This window comes from Ailuropoda melanoleuca, chromosome 19 (genome assembly GCF_002007445.2).
Source record: "Ailuropoda melanoleuca isolate Jingjing chromosome 19, ASM200744v2, whole genome shotgun sequence".
In the NCBI taxonomy this organism is placed as follows: Eukaryota; Metazoa; Chordata; class Mammalia; order Carnivora; family Ursidae; genus Ailuropoda; species Ailuropoda melanoleuca.
In genome coordinates, this window is record NC_048236.1 from 25,145,613 (window position 1) to 25,165,943 (window position 20,331).

The window sequence follows — 20,331 nt, forward strand, 5'->3', positions numbered from 1 at the left end:
CTTCCTGTTTCAGTCTTGGTAGTTTATAGGTTTCCAGGAAGGCCTCCATCTCTTCCAGATTGTTTAGTTTTTTGGCATATAGCTGTTGATAAAAGTTTCTAATAATCCTTGCAATTTCAATGGTGCTGGTCGTGACCTCTCCCTTTTCAGTCATAATTTTAATAATCTCAGTCCTTTCTCTTTGTTTTTGGACAAGTTTTGCCAGTGGTCTGTCAATTTTATGGATTCTCTCAAAGAACCAGCTTCTAGTCCTGTTGATCTGCTGTACTGTGCTCCTGGTTTCTAATTCATTGATTTCTGCTCTAATCTTGGTCAACTCCTTCCTTGTCAGTGGGTTAGGCCTGTCCCTCTGTTGCTGTTCCAGTTTCTTGAGGTGAGAATATAGAAACTGCATTTTAGATTTTTCTATTCTTTTGAGTGAGGCTTGGATGGCTATGTATTTCCCCCTTAGGACTGCCTTTGCAGTATCCCATAGGTTTTGGACCGTTGTGTATTCATTCTCGTTGGTCTCCATAAATTGTTTAATTTGTTTTTTGATTTCCTGGTTTATCGAGTCATTCTTGAGCAGGATGGTTCTTAGCCTCCAAGTGTTTGAGTTTCTTCCAGGTTTTTCCTTGTGGTTGAGTTCCAATTTCAGAGCGTTGTGGTCTGAGAATATGCAGGGGATAATTTCAATCTTTTGGTATTGGCTGAGACCTGTTTTGTGTCCCAGAGCATGATCTATTCTTGAGAATGTTCCATGGGCATTTGAATAGAATGAGTATTCTTTGGTTCTGGGGTGTAGTGTTCTATATATATCTATGAGGTCCAACTCGTCGAGTATGGCATTCAAAGCCTTTGATTCTTTGCTTAGTTTTTGCCAGGGTGTTCTGTCTATTTCTGATAGTGGGGTGTTGAGGTCCCCTACTATTACTGTGTTCTTATCTATATGTCTCTTTATTTTGGTTAAGAGTTGGCTTGTGTATCTTGCTGCTCCCCTGTTGGGGGCATATATATTAATAATTGTCATATCCACTTGTTGAATACTTCCTTTAAGAATAATATAGTGCCCTTCTGTATCTCTCTCTATGGCCTCTAGTTTAAAATCCAGTCTATCTGATATGAGAATTGCTACTCCAGCTTTCTTTTGAGGTCCATTTGCGTGGAAGATGGTACTCCATCCCCTTACTCTAAGTCTGAATGCATCTTTGGGTTCAAAATGAGTCTCTTGTAGACAGCAAATGGATGGGTCATGTCTTTTTATCCAATCTGCAACCCTGTGGCGTTTTATGGGAGAGTTTAAGCCATTTAGATTGATAGAGATTATTGACAGATATGATTTTAATGATGCCATTTCTCTTTAAAGTCTTTGTATCGGTTGTGACTTGCTGCTCTGTATCACTCTTGGGGCCTTTTTACCTTTATAGAGCCCCCCTTAATATCTCCTGTAGGGCTGGTTTCGTGGTTACGAAATTGGTTAATGATTGGCGATTTTGGAACGTCTTTATTTCTCCATCAATTCTGAATGACAGCTTTGCTGGATAAAGGATCCTTGGCTGCATGTTTTTCTCTGAAAGAGCTTTAAAAATGCCCCCCCAAGCCTTTCTCTCATTCCAGGTCTCTGTAGACAGGTCTGACGTAATCCTGATACCTTTGCCTTGGTACGTGAGAAATTTCTTTGCCCTGGCCGCTTTCAATACTGTATCCTTGGATCTAATATTTGCGAATTGCACTATGACATGCCGTGGCGTAGGTTTGTCCTGGTTGAGCTTGGATGGGGTCCTCTCTGCCTCTTGGACACGAATGCTTGTTTCCCTTGCTAGATTAGGGAAGTTTTCAGCTACAATTTGTTCAAATATCTCTTCTAGACCTCTGTTTTTCTCCACCCCTTCAGGGATGCCGATGATTCTGACATTGGATCGTTTCATAGAGTCAGTAATCTCCCGTAATCTACATTCGTGGGCGTGGATTTTTTTAAGACCAGCTTCTATTTTCGTTTTTTCTTCTACTAACCCATCCTCCAATTCGCTAACGCGTTCCTCTGCCTCGGTGACCCTGGCCGTCAGAGCCTCTAGTTTTGACTGCATTTGGCTCATAGAATTTTTAATTTCTGTCAGATTCGCTCTCATTTCTGCCCTTAGGGATTCTATATTCTCAGCAACGCTTTCTCTGATGCTTTTTTCAAGTTTACTCATCATCTTGACCATTGTTGCTCTGAATTCCATTTCTGATAATTGGGATACATCCATATGTATTAATTCTGTGGCCGAGGCCAATTCTGTGGCAGAGGCCACAGACTCATTATCTTTTCTTTGCTGGGGGGGACTTCTCCTTCTCGTCATTCTGATGAAGAGAGATTGCAGGGTTGTCCAGAGCCCAAGTGTTGACTGGGACCCAGGCCGTGCGCCCTTGTTTTATAGAGATCTTAGGGATGTGGGCTTCTTCCTTAAAGAGTTTATTTATTTATTTGAGAGAGAGAGAGACAGTCAGCAAGAAAGGGAACCCAAGCAGAGGAGTGGGAGAGGAAGAAGCAGGTTCCCGGTGGAGAAGCCCGATGAAGGACTCCTTACGGAGCGTTGTGATCACACCCTAATCCGAAGACAGGTGCTTGGTGACTGCGCCACTCAGGCGCTCCGGGTTGTGGGCTTCTTGATTTTTCAGCCTGCCTTCTGGGGGAGGGGCCTGCCTGCAGGTACTCAGAAAACCCTGTTTGGGTAGAGTCTCTGTGTCCCTTGCGAGGGGGGATGGGGATGGGCACCCTGTGAGCCGGTATTTCCGGGCTTTTGTTCTCTGGCGGCTTTCCCTGGCGGTTTGCTATGCCTCTTCTGAGAGAGCAGCAGCGGCTGAAATTCAGCCTCTGTCTCAGAACAGAGGGATCGCGGATCGTTCTCCACTGATGTTCTGGCCACTTTAACTCTGTTTCTGTTGGTGCTGCTCAACCCTGCAGCATCCCGGGCTGTGCGCCCCACACCCGGCGTCCCAGCCCTCACTTCCAGGGCCGGCACGTCTCTGTCCTTTGTGTTTCCAACCCCGCCCGCCGCCAAGCCGCCCCGCGCACGCTCCCGGAGCTCCCCGTCTCAGTCTGGTGTCTCGCGGGTGCTGACCGTGAGTCCGCCTGTTCCCCCGTGCAGGTGGCCCGCCAGCCGCCAGCCGCCTGGCACACGCTCCCGGAGCTCCCTTCTCAGCCTGCTGTCTCAAGCGTGCGGGTCCGCGGTCTGTCCGCGCTCCCCCTTGTAGGTGGCTACCGCTTCCCGGCGCCCTGACACGGCGGCTCCCACCCCCTTCTGTTTAGCTTCCGATATCTGTGCGCGGTTTCACGGCTCCCCGCTTCGTACCTCGATACTCAGCGCTGGAGATGTTCATTTGTAGAGATCCAGATGTATCTTCCTGAGTCTCAGGCTGATTCCGTGGATGTTCCTGCTGGTCTGGTACCTATCCAGCTCAACTCAGGGGACCGGCTGAAAAAGGGGTCCCCTACTCCTCCGCCATCTTAACCTCCTCCACACAGTCTTGATTACTAAAACTATATTGTAGGCCTTGATACCAGATAAATTAACTCCTCCCACTTTATTCTTCTTTTTCAGGATATTTTAAAGCTATTCAAGGGCCTGTGACCTTCCATATAAATTTTAGAAAAGGTTGGTTTGTGTCTACAAAAAAAAAAGCTTTCTGAGAGGCGCCTGGGTGGCTCAATCAGTTAAGTGTCCAACTCTTGGTTTCGGCTCAGGTCATGGTCTCAGGGTCCTGAGATGGAGCCCCACATGGGGCTCTGTGCTCAGCAGGGAGTCTGCTTCAGATTCTCTGTCCTTGTCCCTCCTCCTCTGGGTCTCCCCCACTCGCATGCACACTTTCTCTCTCTCTCTCTCTAAAATAAATAAAGAAATAAATCAAGCAAACAAGCAAGAAGCAAGCTTGCTGGGATTTTGATAAAAAATTTCATTAACCTATAGATCAACCTATGCAAAGTTGACATCTTTATTACGTTGCGTCTTCCAGTTCATGAACATTGTATTTCCATTTATTTGGGTCTTTTCTGATTCCTGTCATCAAAATTTTGCAATTTACAGTATGCATATCCGCTACATGTTTTGTTAAATGCATAGTTAAACATTTTATTTTCTTTGGAACAATTATAAATAATACTGTGCTTCTAATTTTGGTTTCCACATCCTCATTGTTAGTATACAGAAATGTGATTGATTTTTGTACATTGATCTTAAATCTTGCAACCTTACTGAACTCGCTTACTAGTTCTAAGCATTTTTTTAAAATATCCCTTGCAATTTTCTCTGGAGACAATCATGTCATCTGCAAATAGAGACTGTTTTATGTCTACCTTTCCAGTGTGTATGCCTTTTATTTCTTTTATTTCTTTTACTTACCTTACTGCAGTGACTGTATTATTTAACTATGTTGAATAAGAGAGATGAAACTAGGGGCGCCTGGGTGGCATAGCGGTTAAGCGTCTGCCTTCGGCTCAGGGCGTGATCCTGGCGTTATGGGATCGAGCCCCACATCAGGCTCCTCTGATATGAGCCTGCTTCTTCCTCTCCCACTCCCCCTGCTTGTGTTCCCTCTCTCACTGGCTGTCTCTATCTCTGTCAAATAAATAAATAAAATCTTTAAAAAAAAAAAAAAGATGAAACTAGCATCTTGCCTTGTTCCTGATTTTAGGGGAAAGCATTCAGTCTTCCACCATTAAGTATGACATTAGCTGTAGGTTTTTGTAGATGCTATTTATCAAATTGAGATAATAAATCTCTATTCCTAGCTTGCTGAGAGTTTTTACCATGAATGGGAAAACTGGATATTCACATGCAGAAGAATGAAATTGGACCCTTTTCTCACACCATACATAAAAATCAACTCAAAATTAATGAAAGATTAAATGTAAGACCTGAAACTATAAAACTGCTGGGAGAAAACATAGAAAAAGAGCTTCTTGACATTGGTCTGTGCAATGATTTTTTGAACACTACCCTCAAATCACAGACAACAAAAGCAAAAATAGACAGGTAGGATTGCATCAAACTAAAAAGCTTTTGTATAGCAAAGGAAACCATCAACAGAGTGAAGAGACAGCCTCCATAATGGGAGGAAACATTTGTACATCAAACATCTGATAAGGAGCTAATATCCTAATATATAAGGAATTTCCATAACTGAATAGCAAAACAACAACAACCACCACCAAATAACCTGACCTAAAAAATGGACAAAAGACCTGAATAGATATTTCTCAAAAGAAAACATGAAAATAGCCAACAGGTTTATGAAAAGGCATTCAGTCAACGTCACTAATCGTCTGGGAAATGCTGATGATTAAAACCACAATAAGCTATTACTTAACACCTGTAAGAATGGCTATTATCAAATAGACAAAAGATAACAAGTATTGGCAAAGATGTGGAGAAAAGGGAACCCTGTACCCTGTTGGTGGGCCTGTAAATTGATACAGTCACCATGGAAGGAGGTTCCTCCAAAAATTAAAAATATGATCCAGAAAGCCCACTTCTGAGCATGTATTCAGAGGAAATGAAGTCAGGATCTTGAAGAGATACCTGCACTCCCATATTCATTGCAACTTTATTCACAATAGCCATGATATGGAAACAACCTAAATGTCCATCAGTGGACAGATGGATAAAGAAAATGTGGTATATACATATATGATGGAATATTATTCAGCCTTTACAAAAAAGAAACACCACCACTTGCAGTAACATGAATGAACTTGGAGGATATCATGCTAAGTAAAGTAAATCAGACACAAAAAGACAAATACTGCATTATCTCACTTATATGTGGAATCTAAGAAAGCCAAACTCATAAAAGCAGAGAGTAGAATGGTGATTGCCAGGGACTGGAGGGATAGGGGGAAAAGGGAGATGTTGGTCAAAGGATACAAAGTTTTAGTCATGCAAGATGAATAAGTTGTGGAGATCTAATACACAGCATGGTGACAAATCTATTCCCTACCTGTCAGATTTGGGATGCTCTCTCTTCTCTGATTCAATAGCACACTAAAGTGTCCAGCTCTTGGTTTCAGCTGAGTTCATGATCTCAGGGTCGTGGTCTCAGGGTGGTGAGATCAATTCTGCAGCAGGCTGTACACTTAGCAGGGAGTCTGCTTGAAATTCTCTCCTACTCCCCTGGCCCTCCCCCTGCTTGTGAGTACATGCTCTCTCTCTCTCTCTCTCTCTCTCTCTCTCTCTCTCTTTCTCTCAAATAAATAAATAAATCTTTAAAAAATAATTTTAGCCCTTGTAGAGAACCCCAAGTAATGGTCTAGTAAGGAGAGAATTCTGACCCTAGTATACATCCCCCAAGGCAGAAATTGTGACCACGTGGTAAAATCCAATTATAACTTCCTCTTGCTTTATTTGGAAATGAAGGCTATTTCCCCCTAATGCTTAAAAAAAAAGAAAGAAAGCAGCAAGGAATATTTCTTTTTTTTTTTAAAGATTGTATTTATTTATTTGACAGAGATAGAGACAACCAGCGAGAGAGGGAACACAAGCAGGGGGAGTGGGAGAGGAAAAAGCAGGCTCATAGCAGAAGAGCCTGATGTGGGGCTCGATCCCACAACACCGGGATCACGCCCTGAGCCGAAGGCAGACGCCCAACCGCTGTGCCACCCAGGCGCCCCAACAAGGAATATTTCTGAACAAGGGGCCCTGAGCAAAGAATTTGTAGGTGTAATCTGTCCTGCCTCAGTGCAACGTAGAAATGATACAGTGGTGACCTGCCTTACTTCAGAATAATGGCTATGCATCTATTAGTGTCATCTGTTCCTATGAAAAAGGAAAACCATTGTATGATGTGCCTAGTTGCTCAAGCTCTGGGGTATCCCTTAGAATAAGACCTCTCACCAGTGGTGTGCTGAACTTCTTGGCACAAGTAGGAGTTAGAGGCAGAGATAAAAAAGTGGACCTGCCATGAAAACTAGATTGGAAATAGGCACAGCTACATGGACATCTTAGGCCATGTTTTCTCTGTGTGGGAAGGTGTGCTGGATTGAATACAAGTGGTCTGGCAACTTTGGCCACCTTAATGAATGAATGGACTCAACTACCTAGATACAGACTCAAAAGCAAAGCAAAACCAAAATAAAACGAAACCCTCACATCATTAATGAGTGTATGTTGACCGTAGTTTTGGTTATCTGTACATAAAGTCCTCTTTGGGGATTTACTGCATAGGTAGTTTTAAGTCCCTGTCAGTAAGCAGCGGTGACACTGCAGATTCATTTTTCATCGTGAGAAAGATTTGTAGGTTACTTAGTACAGAATAACAGGGTAGAATGATCTATCTCCATTGGGGTCTGCAAAAGTGCAACATATTATCATGTGTGCTCACTGAAGAGAGAGACATTTGCCTGAAACTTGCAACAAAAATGCCATTTTTCTAAATTTGATAACAGTTTTTATCTTGGGATGTGGGGTGGGAGATTAGGATCTTTACTTTCTATGCTCTATATTTCTGTGATGTTTGAATGTTTTAATAAAGACCATGTATCCCTCTTATAAGTAATTAGTTATAATAAAAATCAGCATACATTGTTCTGCATTATAAATGCTAAGTCAACCGTTGTTTAAAGACAAGAAAGGGAATTATTTTTTAAAGGAAAATAAATTTCGATAAACTCAGTGCCTGTCCCTCTAAAGGGACAGCAAGGTGACTATGACACGTTTGCTCTGGAGATGCGTTATTCTTACAAATTCCATTTGGCTTCTCATTCTATGACCCACTACAGAATGAGCCACATTAGTTGGCCTTTCCCCAGCGTTCACTCACAGCTATTCCTGAATGATCTCAGTCATTTTGCTGGAGCAGGTGTTATATTCTGAGCATCTCTCGCCAAAAGACAACAGAAGAATTAACAAGCTTCAGATCTGGAGGATTCAGGGTCTCATTTCAGGCAAAGAATATGTGTCACACATGTAATAATGCTTTTGAAACTTTCTGTCTTATCAGAAGATTTTGACACCAGAACAAAAGAATTCAGTATACTTCCACATGTTTACTTCTTTTTCTCTAAGAATGACTCTTAAGGACTTAAGAATTATATCACTTCTTGCAGCAAAATCAAAGTCTCTGTTTTGTAAAAGTGTAAAGCTGTGTTTTCAGGGTCCCCTCCCTCAAACATTTCACACGTTACTGGGTGGCTGAAGTCGGTTACATTGTATAGTCCACATAAGGCAGATCTGTGATTCAGCCTGCACATTTAATATTAAAACTGACTCCTAAATTCGTACAGTGTTAGGGACTTGACTAGGAATAGCATTCCATGATGGGAAATGCAGACCATGTGAGGTGCACCTGTGTTCCAGGGTTAGTTTGCTCTAAAGAAGAGGGGATGTTAACTCAGGGCACTAACAACTATATTTTAGATGAACTCCCTCAACGGCCAGAAGTGCCCATGGAGCTTCTCGCTGTGGTTGGCTCCGCAGTGCCTCTCTCTAACATGCCTTATTTCACATTTTAGGAGTTCGTGATGATTGTCGTCTTTGGTTTGGAGTTCATCATTCGAATCTGGTCTGCAGGCTGCTGTTGTCGGTATAGAGGATGGCAAGGAAGACTGAGATTTGCCCGAAAGCCCTTCTGTGTTATAGGTGAGTATCAAAGTCCTAGAGTTGGATTTATGGCACTACGTTTTTTTTTTTTCTTCTGTCTCCTCTATTGCAATATTTAATCAATATTAAAAGATAACATTCCTGGAATATTTACCATGGGCTGGACACTTCTGTGTTTTAAAAGTGTTGACTCATTTAATCCTCACCATAATACTGAGGTAAGTTATTTTTTTTTAATCCTCATTTTACAAATGAAGAAACTGAGGCAAAGAGAGATGAAGTAAGTTTCTGCAAGTCCTACACATAGGAAGTGGGAGAGCTGGGAGTTTGAGCCAGATGGTCTGGTTCTAGAATATCCACTTTTATCAAATTAAGTTATACTGAAGTGTATGGTTCTCCAGTGTTCTGGATGAAGGAAGCATTGATTTCAGTAAGTATAAAAGCCCCTTTTGGCTCTACAATTTGAGCAATACTTTTATGCTCTCTATCAATGGGCGTGTACAGCAGTGTATTAGCCCTGATAAAGCATGTCGGTCACCATGCCTCAAGAATGATTACAAGTGTGACTTACTTTATGCACGGATATCTGTAGGCGGCCCCCGAGTGAATACCACTTCTCTGCGGCTCTCCCGCTGTGGCGGCTTCAGAGGGACTCCATTACCTGGGAGCCAGCCTGAAATTATACTTTATAACGATGACAATATCATACAGCATTCTGGACTTAAGACCTGGCATCACCCAGTAATATATTTAAAAGTCTACCATAAAAATGAAAACCCACTCAATTATATCTCAATTTTCAAATTAATTAATTATTTTTTTGAGTAAATTGCTTACCTCATAGCCCTTTATCCCTAAATATTCCAGTGTGGATTTCCTAAGAATAAGGACATTCTTTTACATAAACTTCCATACCTTGAACATTCATACAATACTTCACCTAATCTGCTGATTATATTCCAGTTTTATCAGTTGACCTAGTAATGTCCTTCACAGCATGCTTGCCTCTCCAGTGCCAGGTCCCGTCTAGGACGACATACTGCACTGAGCTGTCCTGTCCCTCGAGTGTCCTCCATCTAGAACAGCTCCTCAGCCTTTCTTTGTCTTGTAATACATTAACATTTTTGAAGTATATAGCCTATTTTTTAAAAATAGAATGTTCTTCCTTTTGGGGGAAAAAAAAGAAAACCCTAAATATAAAAGCTGTTGTTGTTGTTGTTTTTGTTGTTGTTGCTGTGTAAAAGTTACATTTGGTTTTCTTGCTCTCTTTTTCTTCCCATTTCTTTGGCAGCCATTCAAATCCAAATGCTAAAAGTTCTTGGTGAGGCTTACTTATTTCAACTGCTTCCCATCTGAGGAAGTATGTTTTTATTTATGAGCTCAACTAGACTGTCTTCATCAACAGCCAATTTTCCATTTCATTTGCAGTGTCGGGAATTGCTGATTAATCTTCTTCATTTCCTCCTTTCCCCTGTTCCCTGCAATAACCCCTGGGTGGGCTTAAGAAGAACTTGGGGAAAGTGTCTGCTTATCCCTGGGCACTGTTGAGAAGAATCCTTCACTCCATCCTTGCTGTGTAGGGTGGAGCACTGTCCTGGGGATGGGAGGACGCTCTCTGCCACTGAGTTAAATTCAGAGTAGGCACATTCCGAGAGGGTCACCGTTCATTCAACCAAACCTTCTGGAGATGTGGCTGTGTGTGAAACATTGGAGTTATAATGGTGAATCTAGTAAAATTCTAAGTTAAACCTATCTTGAAATACCTTGCATGGCTTTCACTAATGCAATCTGTTTGTCCAGCTGCCTGTCTTCTGTAAGAATAGGCTTTAGTCCTTTTCAGAAGCCATTACGCTAGGAGGAGAGAGGGTAGTAACTCCCAGCCTTGCAGGTTCACCCAGCCCCCAAGGCATATCAATGAAGGCATTTGATTTTTCTCGCTGGAGACCGTTTTGTCTTTTTGAATTCTCTGCTCCAGAGACATGCGGGAGGACTTTAACTTCATGTGAAACTATTGCACAAGTACTTCCTGTCCTATAAGGGGCCCAAACAAAACAATTCACAAGGCAGATGGTTAGCCAAGACTCACTCAGCTTCTACAGGATGAGGTCGGTTCATGGATGACTGCAGGAATGTCCCATTCGAGATTTTAAAACCAATTAAAAATTGGCTTTGTTCCAATTCCAGGGGAAATGCCAACATATTTCTGGCCTCCAAGCTAAAAAAAAAAGTTCTTTCCCAGATGCCTGCTGCCTTTTGATAGCTGTTTTCCACTGTGGATACCTCCAGCACATCTTAGTCCCTTAATTGTTCTCTTCCTGTCTCAGATCCTTGTGGTATTGGTAGATTACGTGGTTCTAAACATGATGTTAGGGTTTCTGTAATCTTCATCACCTTTGGCCCTATCGTGGTCCAGCTGAACTGATGTAATAGTGGGGCATGTTCAAAGGGGGCTCTTCTGTATGATGTCAGTAAAATTTAAGCTACCCAGAGGAACCAAATGTCGTCTCCCTGGAGGCAGCAGGCTGTAGCAGGTGACTGTGGAAACCATTCTAGGCCTGTTGAATAGGTCCATAAAGATGATTGATACCATTGGTAAAATGATAAAGTGCAACGTAAAGTGAACCCTGTAATTCCCTTGTTCAGCCAAATTCATTGTGGCAAAATGAAAAAAAGAAAAAAGAGAAAAGGAATAGCGTATCTCTCATCTATCTGTGAAAACTGTTCCAAGTTTGCAAATGCGGCTCGTCTCTCAAGGCTCCATGTATTTGTAAGATCTGATTACCCTGAACACGCCAAATACACACCCAAGTGTTTTCAGCCATTTTGAGCATTCAAGGATATGGAAAAGACGGTGGGAGCCCGGCTGTTCTTCAAGTGGGAAACGCTTTCTGGGGGCACGTCAATGTTGTTGTTTCCAGCTGGAAACAGACCGAAGCTATGGCAGTGGTCAGCTAGCGAGCCTCATATAGAATTGAGCCCGACAGACCAGCTGATAGTATGTGGACACAAGCTGCTAGAGGCCCCACTGGCTGAGTCCCCAAGACTAGAACTCCCCTCTCCTGAACTGCCTGCCCTCCCTAGCCCTGCATTCTAGCCAGAACGGGGAGCATTTTAAATTACAAAATCATCATATACTTGTGTTTGGACAGCATATTTTAAACATCTTTAACTTAAGGGGAAACATTTTTATTCAGGTTTTTTTTTAATTAGGTGCTTTCTTTCATTAGTATATTGATTTATCTCGCTTGGTTTTGGAAATTTGCTTTGAAAACTGGTAAAACTTCATCTTGAATTACAGAATTCTTCCTATATCTGTGCGTTCAATTTATATCTCTCCTTGAAGACTCTTTTGAAGTAACATGTCTACAGCCGTGGGCAATAATCACTGCATTAGCAATTTGGAGAGTCAAGTATATTTTCGGGTTGAATACCCAAGCTGCCCTTCACTTATCTAGCCTGGCTGCCTTATGATTTCTCTACATTCAAACACCAAACACTCACTCAATGACCTCAGTATTGAGAATGTGTGAAATAACCTCCAAGACTGATTTCGTAGTCATTCTTTTTCATAGCTTTCATTAATGACCTCCCTGAAAATTGCAAATAGTACCAAAGGCTGGTACTTAGATCACGATAATGAGCCTGATGTGTCAGGAAGCCAACAAATTACTTCTAACAGTGGCTTTTTTGGATTCCCTGGTGACTCTTTCTAAAGACAGATATACCAGAGCCATATTTCTCAGTCTTGCAGTACATCTCAGGGAAGCAAATAAAACCAGCCTGTTATTAATCTTGAATCTGTATTTGATGCTAAATATAAGTTGATTTCTTCTTTTCATTTTAATGTTTTCCTTCAGTGTAATCTTTCCACAAGAGGACAAAAGAGGCAAAGCACAGCACAGACGTTTCCCCCATGAGTTGAGCATATATGCTTTTGACATGAGATAACAGTCACTCAGGAAAATGCCAACGAGCGTATTTTTTTAATGAGAAAAAAATAATCAACTTCTGCTTTGGCTAAAAACAAATCGAGTCCCTTTTTAAAATCAACCGCACAGCCAAGACCACTGTAATATATCTGTGAGTTCATCTTATTAAAAGGCAACTGAAGCCACTAATGTGTTCAGAAATTATATCAGAGACTCCCTGAACTGCCACTGGCTTCTAAACTGAAGATCTGAAACACCGTGTTTCCATTTCTCTGCCTTCCCCGTCTTTTGTTCTAAGAGACATGCTCTCGAGTTGTATCATTTTCCTTATCTTCCGATCTCTCCTCTCCTTTAGTAGAAATTCCTTTCTCTCAGATGATTTTCTGAGGGTCAGTTATTCTTCTGCTACCATTCTTTCTTCTAAGTGTTCAAACTCCTTCAGTGCTTATAGATTCCTTCAATATGATTGGTTGGACCATCTGAGAATGATTAAATCCTGTTGGATTAATGGATCACAGAGCGCTAAAGTCATTTCAATCCTTCTAGTGAATAGCTGATATTTATTGAGACTTGCTGTATGCTAGGTGCTGCTGTATGCACTCTATAAATATTGCCTTATTTAATCCTACATAGCTATAATATCCCATTTCATAGATGATGAAATAAGACTGGGCTTACGAAACTTGTTCAATGTTAGAAATATAGTAGGTGAGGGGTGCCTGGGTGGATCAATCAGTTAAGCATTCTGTGGTTGGCTCAGGTCATGATCCCAGGGTCCTGGGATCTAGCTTCCTGGGGTTGAGTCCTGTGTCAAGGCTCCGTGCTCAGCGGGGAGCCTGCTTCTCCCTCTCCCTCTCCCCCTGCTACTTCCCCTGCTTGTGCTCTTTTTCTCTCTCACAAATAAATAAATAAAATCTTTTTTTAAAAAAAAGAAATACAGTAGGTGAAAGAATCAAGATTCACCCAACTTGGTGTTCAACCATTCAAGAGAATTCGGATGCTGACTACCTGGAGTTCACACGTACCACACAGGTGAAAGAGAGCCCCACAAGACACTCCCCAGCCCCCGACTTCAGATGCTAGGCTAAACACACTTCTGTCCAGCTGACTACACATTTGGGGGTTCCCATAACCCTCCCCCACCTCAGGTTCAATAATTCGCTAGAATGACTCCCAGAATTCAGGAAAGTGTTTTGCTACTATTATCAGTTTATTATAAAAGATATAATTCAAGAACAGCCAAGTGGAAGAGATGCATAGGGTGAGGTACTTGAGGCAAAGGAATGGCTAACATGGAGCTTTCATCCCCTCTCCAGACATGCCACCCTCCCAACACCTTGGCATGTTCACCAATCTGGAAGATCTCTGAAACCTGTTCTTTAGAGATTTTCATGGAGATTCCATTACATAGATGCAATTAATTCAATCATTGGCTATTGGTCATTGAATTCAGTCTCTAGGCCCTTTTCCCTTCCCAGATGTCTGGGGTAGGGCTGAAAGTTCCAACTCTCTAATCATGCCTTGGTCTTTCTGGTAACCAGCCCTCATCCTGAAGTTGTCCAGGGACCTCCAGCTACCAGTCATCTCATTAGCATAAAAAGGTAATTACCACTCCAGAGAGTCCAAGGGTTTTAGGAGCTGTATGCCAGAAAGCCAGGACAATGACCAGATATCTATTTCCCATTGTACCACACTACCCAACTGTAAGAAGGTTGACCTTATTATTTATTAGTATTTTAAAATTAAATTTAACTGAAGCTTGTCCACTGTCATCAACTTACAAAGAATCTGATACTTTCATATTCATCGTTAGTAATCCAAGATCTTTGAATGAGAAGCCAGACTTTACAAAATATTAATAGCTGTACTGGCCTTATATATCAGCCCTATTATATCAACTAAATCAGGTTATCTATTGCAGCTTTCTAACCTAAAAGGGAAATGGGGCTCTAAAATAGACTTACTTGCTTTGTATAAGATTGCTTACTTTCTTGGGGCGCCTGGGTGGCACAGTGGTTGAGCATCTGCCTTCGGCTCAGGGCGTGATCCCGGCGTTGCGGGATCGAGCCCCACATCAGGCTCTTCCGGTATGAGCCTGCTTCTTCCTCTCCCACTCCCCCTGCTTGTGTTCCCTCTCGCTGGCTGTCTCTCTCTCTGTTGAATAAATAAATAAAATCTTTAAAAAAAAAAAAAAAAAGATTGCTTACTTTCTTGAGCGATGTAGTCATAAAGTTCTCTGGGTATTTCTTAATTGGGGTTATCTCCAGAGAAGTGATATTACTCCCAGAAATGCCTTCTGGTGCTTGTTAATGTTAGTAGACTTTAGAGAGACATGTCTAAAGAGATAATTGTTGACTTAGTACAAAATTTGAACTTATGAAGTAGCTTGATTAGCTGATAAGACTTGGCCATATAGACAATGCCCTTAGATGAAAATGAATAGCTAAAGATTATTTTCCACACCTTCTATAAATTTCATTAGAGCACTATGATATATTGTGCTCGTATTATGTACTATCAAGTTATGTAAGTTATGTAAGAAAATTCATTCACAGAACACTTATTATGTGCCAGACATGATCTTTGGTGCAGAAGAAACAAAGATGAATGAAACAAGGTACCTGCCTATGAGAGTGTGGTCCCCTGTGTCCTTAGAGAAGGGCAAAACTGGTAGGAGGGGGACTAATTATGCTGATACAGAACAAAGGCGATGGAGATAGAAGTAGTCTTGGTCAGAAGGATATAGAATAGCATGACTGATCATTAAGACAGAGAAGCAAAAGATGCTCAAGGTTTTGAGCTTAGGAATTCAACAAATATTTATGCAACATCCACCATGTCCAACCATGGTTCCATATGCTGGAGAGGTTGTGTTGTACCCAATGGGCAAGGGCCTCCTTGTAGAGCAATATTGTAGTGGATGGAGAAAAATAATACACAAATGTATTTTTTAGAAACAAGGTTGTGTCAACTAGAGATAATTGCAATGAAAAAAATTAAACAGAGAGATGAGGGGCTTCTTTAGATTAGGTGTCCCAAGAGAGTCTTTCTAAGGAGTGGACACTCGAGTTGACCTGAATAGTAAGAAGGAGCCATTCATGAGATTCAGGCACAGATTTTTTCAGGCCAGGGGATAGTAACTGCAAGTATTCTTGTGACCCAAGAGCTTATATAAGGAAGAGACATAAGGTCATCGTGGCTGGAGTTCTGTGAGCAGTGGCAGAGTAGTAGGAAATGATGCAGGGACCGTCACACCCTGAGCAGTATGTAAGCCAGTTGAGGGCATATGGTGGTTGCCTGATACAGGAAAGCTTCTTGAGATGGGCCCCTAGCAAGCATCCAGTAGCTTGCTGACAGGCCTAATGGTGAATATTCGGGTTTAAAAAAAAAGAAAGAGGGGCGCCTGGGTGGCACAGCGGTTAAGCGTCTGCCTTCGGCTCAGGGCGTGATCCCAGCGTTGTGGGATCGAGCCCCACATTGGGCTCCTCCACTATGAGCCTGCTTCTTCCTCTCCCACTCCCCCTGCTTGTGCTCCTTCTCTCGCTGGCTGTCTCTATCTCTGTCAAATAAATAAATAAATAATCTTTAAAAAAAAAAAAAGAAAAGAAAGAAAAAATCGTGGTCAGGCAATTGAAAAGTATGGATATATAAGGCTCTGGGTTTTTTAGTACCCGTTTGAACTCCGCATCATCACTCCTTCCTAAATTATTCCTAATTCGGAAGAATATAAATCTATTCCCTCTGACTTTTCCATGCATTGATACATATCTACCCTTAGAAACATGAAATTTCAAAATTAAAAGAAAATGTCTTCTCTTCGGTGAGCAACTGGAATTCGGAGCATGTCATGAAAAGTCTTTTACAGCCCCACTGGTAACTGTCACCAATGAGCAGTTCCCAAAGGTCCTGCTTACCACGGACTCTGCTGCATACTCTTAGTTATGATGGTTGCAGTGCACATTTATGTCATTAAAGATTATTTATTTCCTTTGAGACATTGTCCCTTTTTGCCTTGAGATGTTATCTGAAGACGTATGATCAATAAGAAGCATTAAACTATCAGTATGGGGTAAATTTTCAAAGTGGTGCTTGGAATTTGCCAGTATGAGTCCCATTAACTTCAGAGGAAGTCCTGCAGTTAAAACCAGTGCACATGGCTTTGAAAATGTTCTACAGTATGCCTTCATGGTGCTGCTTTTTTTTTTCTTAATAAATGCCACAGAGCGGCTCAGTGCACAGCTGATTGCAGTATTTAAGAACGTGGATAATGTACTATGCAGTAGGAGGCTTTTAAAATTAGATTTTAAAGCTTTATTCCTATTAAGAATCACAACAACAATATAAATGCATCTTTAATTCTTCAAAGAGTACCTTTCTATAAAGGAATTTGGAGCGCAATTAGAATATAGAACTCATAAAGCAGCACCATGTTCCTCTGAGGCATTGTTTATCTCCCTCCGTAGACAGAAAAAAACTGAGGCTCTGGAAAGTGGGGGTGCTTTGTGCTCAGCCCTTAAGTTAGCGGTGAAGCTAGGAATAGAACACCAACCTCCCCATAGCTCACTGCTCTAAAGCACTGCCTCTTGCAAGAGTCAAATTTAATTACACTATAATCCGTTTAATCTACACATGGAAGAATAATGAGGGAGCAGGAAAAAATGAATTCATTAACAGGTTGGTGAGAGACCATGTTATATAGACGAGCAACTTTCTTTTCAGGATCCACATTTTCAGCGTGTTCTGGTTGGTATCTGATGCCAGGAAAGATGACCCTCGTTCTACTGGCTACAGTTAACAAAGAACTTCTTGATTTTTTTTGCTTTGAAACATAAGTAAGGATTCCACTTGAAAATGCTGCAGAACCATCTTTATTGGCCATTACGTTTCAGAAATGAAACTTAAGTGTTTTTTTTAAATAATAAGAGAGAAAATCACACATAATTCCCCTCTGCACTCCTTCTGGGTTAAAAGCAAGAACCACATTGAGTTAAATGCACAACTTAACAGCCTTCCTTGAAACAAAAGGAAGTGATGAGTGAGACTTTGCTTCATTTTTTGCTTTTGATCATTTTTCCACTAATTCATTGTGGCTGTGTCCATGCCAGTCCATCCATTGTCTATTTCCTGCATGCACATTAGAAAAGAGACAATAGTTCAAGAGCTGCATTTAAATAAGAAATCTTCCTTTGAAGCTAAAAATAGCAGGAAATTAGGAGTTGGGGTACCTGGTGTTACATGAATAGGAATAAAATTTCATGGTTTAAGTTAAAATCATGCTTATGGACTATCTCACATAGCTCATAATAATCTTAGTGAAGTTGGTAGAGATTATGATCCCTACTTTATATATCAAAAAACTAAAATTTAGCATAAAGGCCTTATCAAGGGTCACACAGCATATAAGCACGAGAATTAAAAAAGAGAGAAAGAAAGAAGGAAGGGAGGAGGGAAGGAAGGGGATTTGCTCACATCAAGTTCAGACTTCTTTCTATGACATCACATTATCTCCCTGCACAACCCCCATGTAGCAGAGGAACAAATAAACCATATGATGAGGTCTGATTCCTACCCCCAAACCTCCCCACAACCCACAGGAGACATTAACTAATATGAAGTCTAAAAGAAAAGAGATGTTCATATCATAAAAGGTGCAGTTCCTTCTCTCAATGGTCATCTTCCTAAGACCTGGACTTTTGTTCAACTTTTTATTTTGAAATAGCTTTAGACTTACTTAGAAATTGCAAAAATAACACAGAGTTCCCATACACCCATGTACCCTTCACCCAGCTTCCCCCAATGATAACATCTTACATAAGTATAGTGCAATTATCACCTCCACAGTCAAGATACAGACTTTCCCATCCTCCTGTAGAAATTTGGGGTGTTATCCCTTGAAAGTCACTCCTTCCCCCGATCCTAAACCCTGGGAACCATTAATCTGTTCTCCATCACTATAACTTTGTCATTTTTAGAATGTTATATAAATGGAATCATACAATCATACATTCAATCTTTTGAAATTGGCTCTTTTTTTTTTTTTTTTTGCACTCAGCATCGTGCTCTTGAGATCTGTCCAAGTCACTGTGTGTATCAATAGTTCATTTCTTTGTCTTGTTGAATGGTATTCCATGATACGAAAGTACCACAGTTTGTCCATTTACCTGTTAAAGGTCATTTGGATTGTTTGTAGATTATGGCTATTATAAATAAAGCTGCTATGAACGTTCATCTAGAAGGTTTTGAATGAACATAAATTTTTATTTCTGTAGGGTAAACATCCAGGAATAGGATTACAGGGTTATATGGTAAGTGTACGTTTAACTTTATCAGAAACTTCCAAACTGTTTTCCAGAGTTTGACCATTCCTTTTAAAATATAGAAATGCCTAGATCATTTCATGACAGTAAATTACATCTATGCTGACTTAAATGGCATTTTTTATTTTCATAGAAAATATATATTTCTGCTTTCTCTGTTTTTCTATGACAATTATTTTAATAAGCAGAAGTTTCTGAAATTCATATTTACCCACTTGGTCAAGAAAAAAATGAAAATATAGCGCATTAAGGAAGAGTTCTTCGTGCTCTGGCAAATGAATGTAAGTTTGATGTTTATGTGGATGAAGTGTTGAGAGAGCAATTAATATAAAAAGCCAATACTGTGCAAATTCCTGAAGCACCGTTATTTAAAGCAAACTTTACTTTGTAGAAAATCCTTATCCAAGTAAACTTTGCTGAGACCAGTACTAGTTATGCTTGCCTGCCAAAGGATACATATAATCACATTGCAACCTCAAAGGATGATTCCCGCAGAATAAAATGTTTAAAATTGCCACCAAGGCCCAATAGTGCTTTATAGCAAGTTGGACCCCATATTCATGGTCCTAATGTGATCTAAAAAAAAGAGGTCATTTGTCCTTCTTAATCCCAAATCTTTCAAAAATCCCCCTATTCTTAAAACTATTCTCTAAGACTAATTTTCCTCCAAAACTCTGCTTAATGTCTCTCAGTGGATCTTCCATCATAACTAAGAGAGAAGTCAAAAGCTAGTAACAACCCCATGTGGCCAGATTCATGAATTTCAACTTTATCCTCACTCTGGTCATAAGCAATGTTGGAACAACTAATTACTCATTGGGAAGATCAAGTTGGATCTATATTTGTCTCATCTTATCCCAAGATAAACTACAAATAAATCAATGATTTAGATTAAGAAAGACCCAAAATATACTGGATGCAGAAATGAGTAAATTCTTTTCTGACCTTGGAACCAAGAGGGCTTTCTAACTACAACTAAAAATAAAGAATCCATAGAAGAAAATATTGATAAACTTATGCTACATAATAATTACAATTTGATAAAATTAGGCTACATAAGATCAAAGAACTCTGCATGATAAAACAAAAGAAAACAAACAACAAACAGAATCAAAAGACAAATGTGGGAAAATATTTACAACTTCTATCAGAGACACTTATTCACCCTAAACTATAAAGGAACTACTGAAATCCAGAAGAAAAGCCCAACAAACCAGTGGAAAATAAAGGATAGGAAATGAACATGACCAGACAGTTCACAGATACATACTCAATCTTACTCATAAAAAAGAAATACAAATGGGGACGCCTGGTGACGTGGGTTAAGCATCTGCCTTTGGCTCAGGTCGTGATCCCAGGGTTCTGGGATCGAGCCCCCATAGCATCAGGGCTCCTTGCTCAGCGGGGAGCCTGCTTCTCCCTCAGCCTGCAGCTCCCTCTGCATGTGCTCTCTCTCTCTGACAAATAAATAAAATCTTAAAAAAGAGAGAGAGAGAGAAAGGAAGGATATACAAATGATAACATTTTCTC

At 40.8% G+C, this 20,331-nt stretch overlaps 1 protein-coding gene across 1 annotated transcript in view; it reads left to right on the plus strand.

Moving 5' to 3' along the window:
• KCNQ5 (potassium voltage-gated channel subfamily Q member 5) overlaps positions 1-20,331 on the plus strand; it is a 502,936-nt gene that overhangs the window by 362,436 nt on the left and 120,169 nt on the right. The window contains 1 exon segment of the mRNA XM_019796792.2: positions 8,468-8,594. Coding sequence (XP_019652351.2) covers positions 8,468-8,594 — 127 coding nt within the window.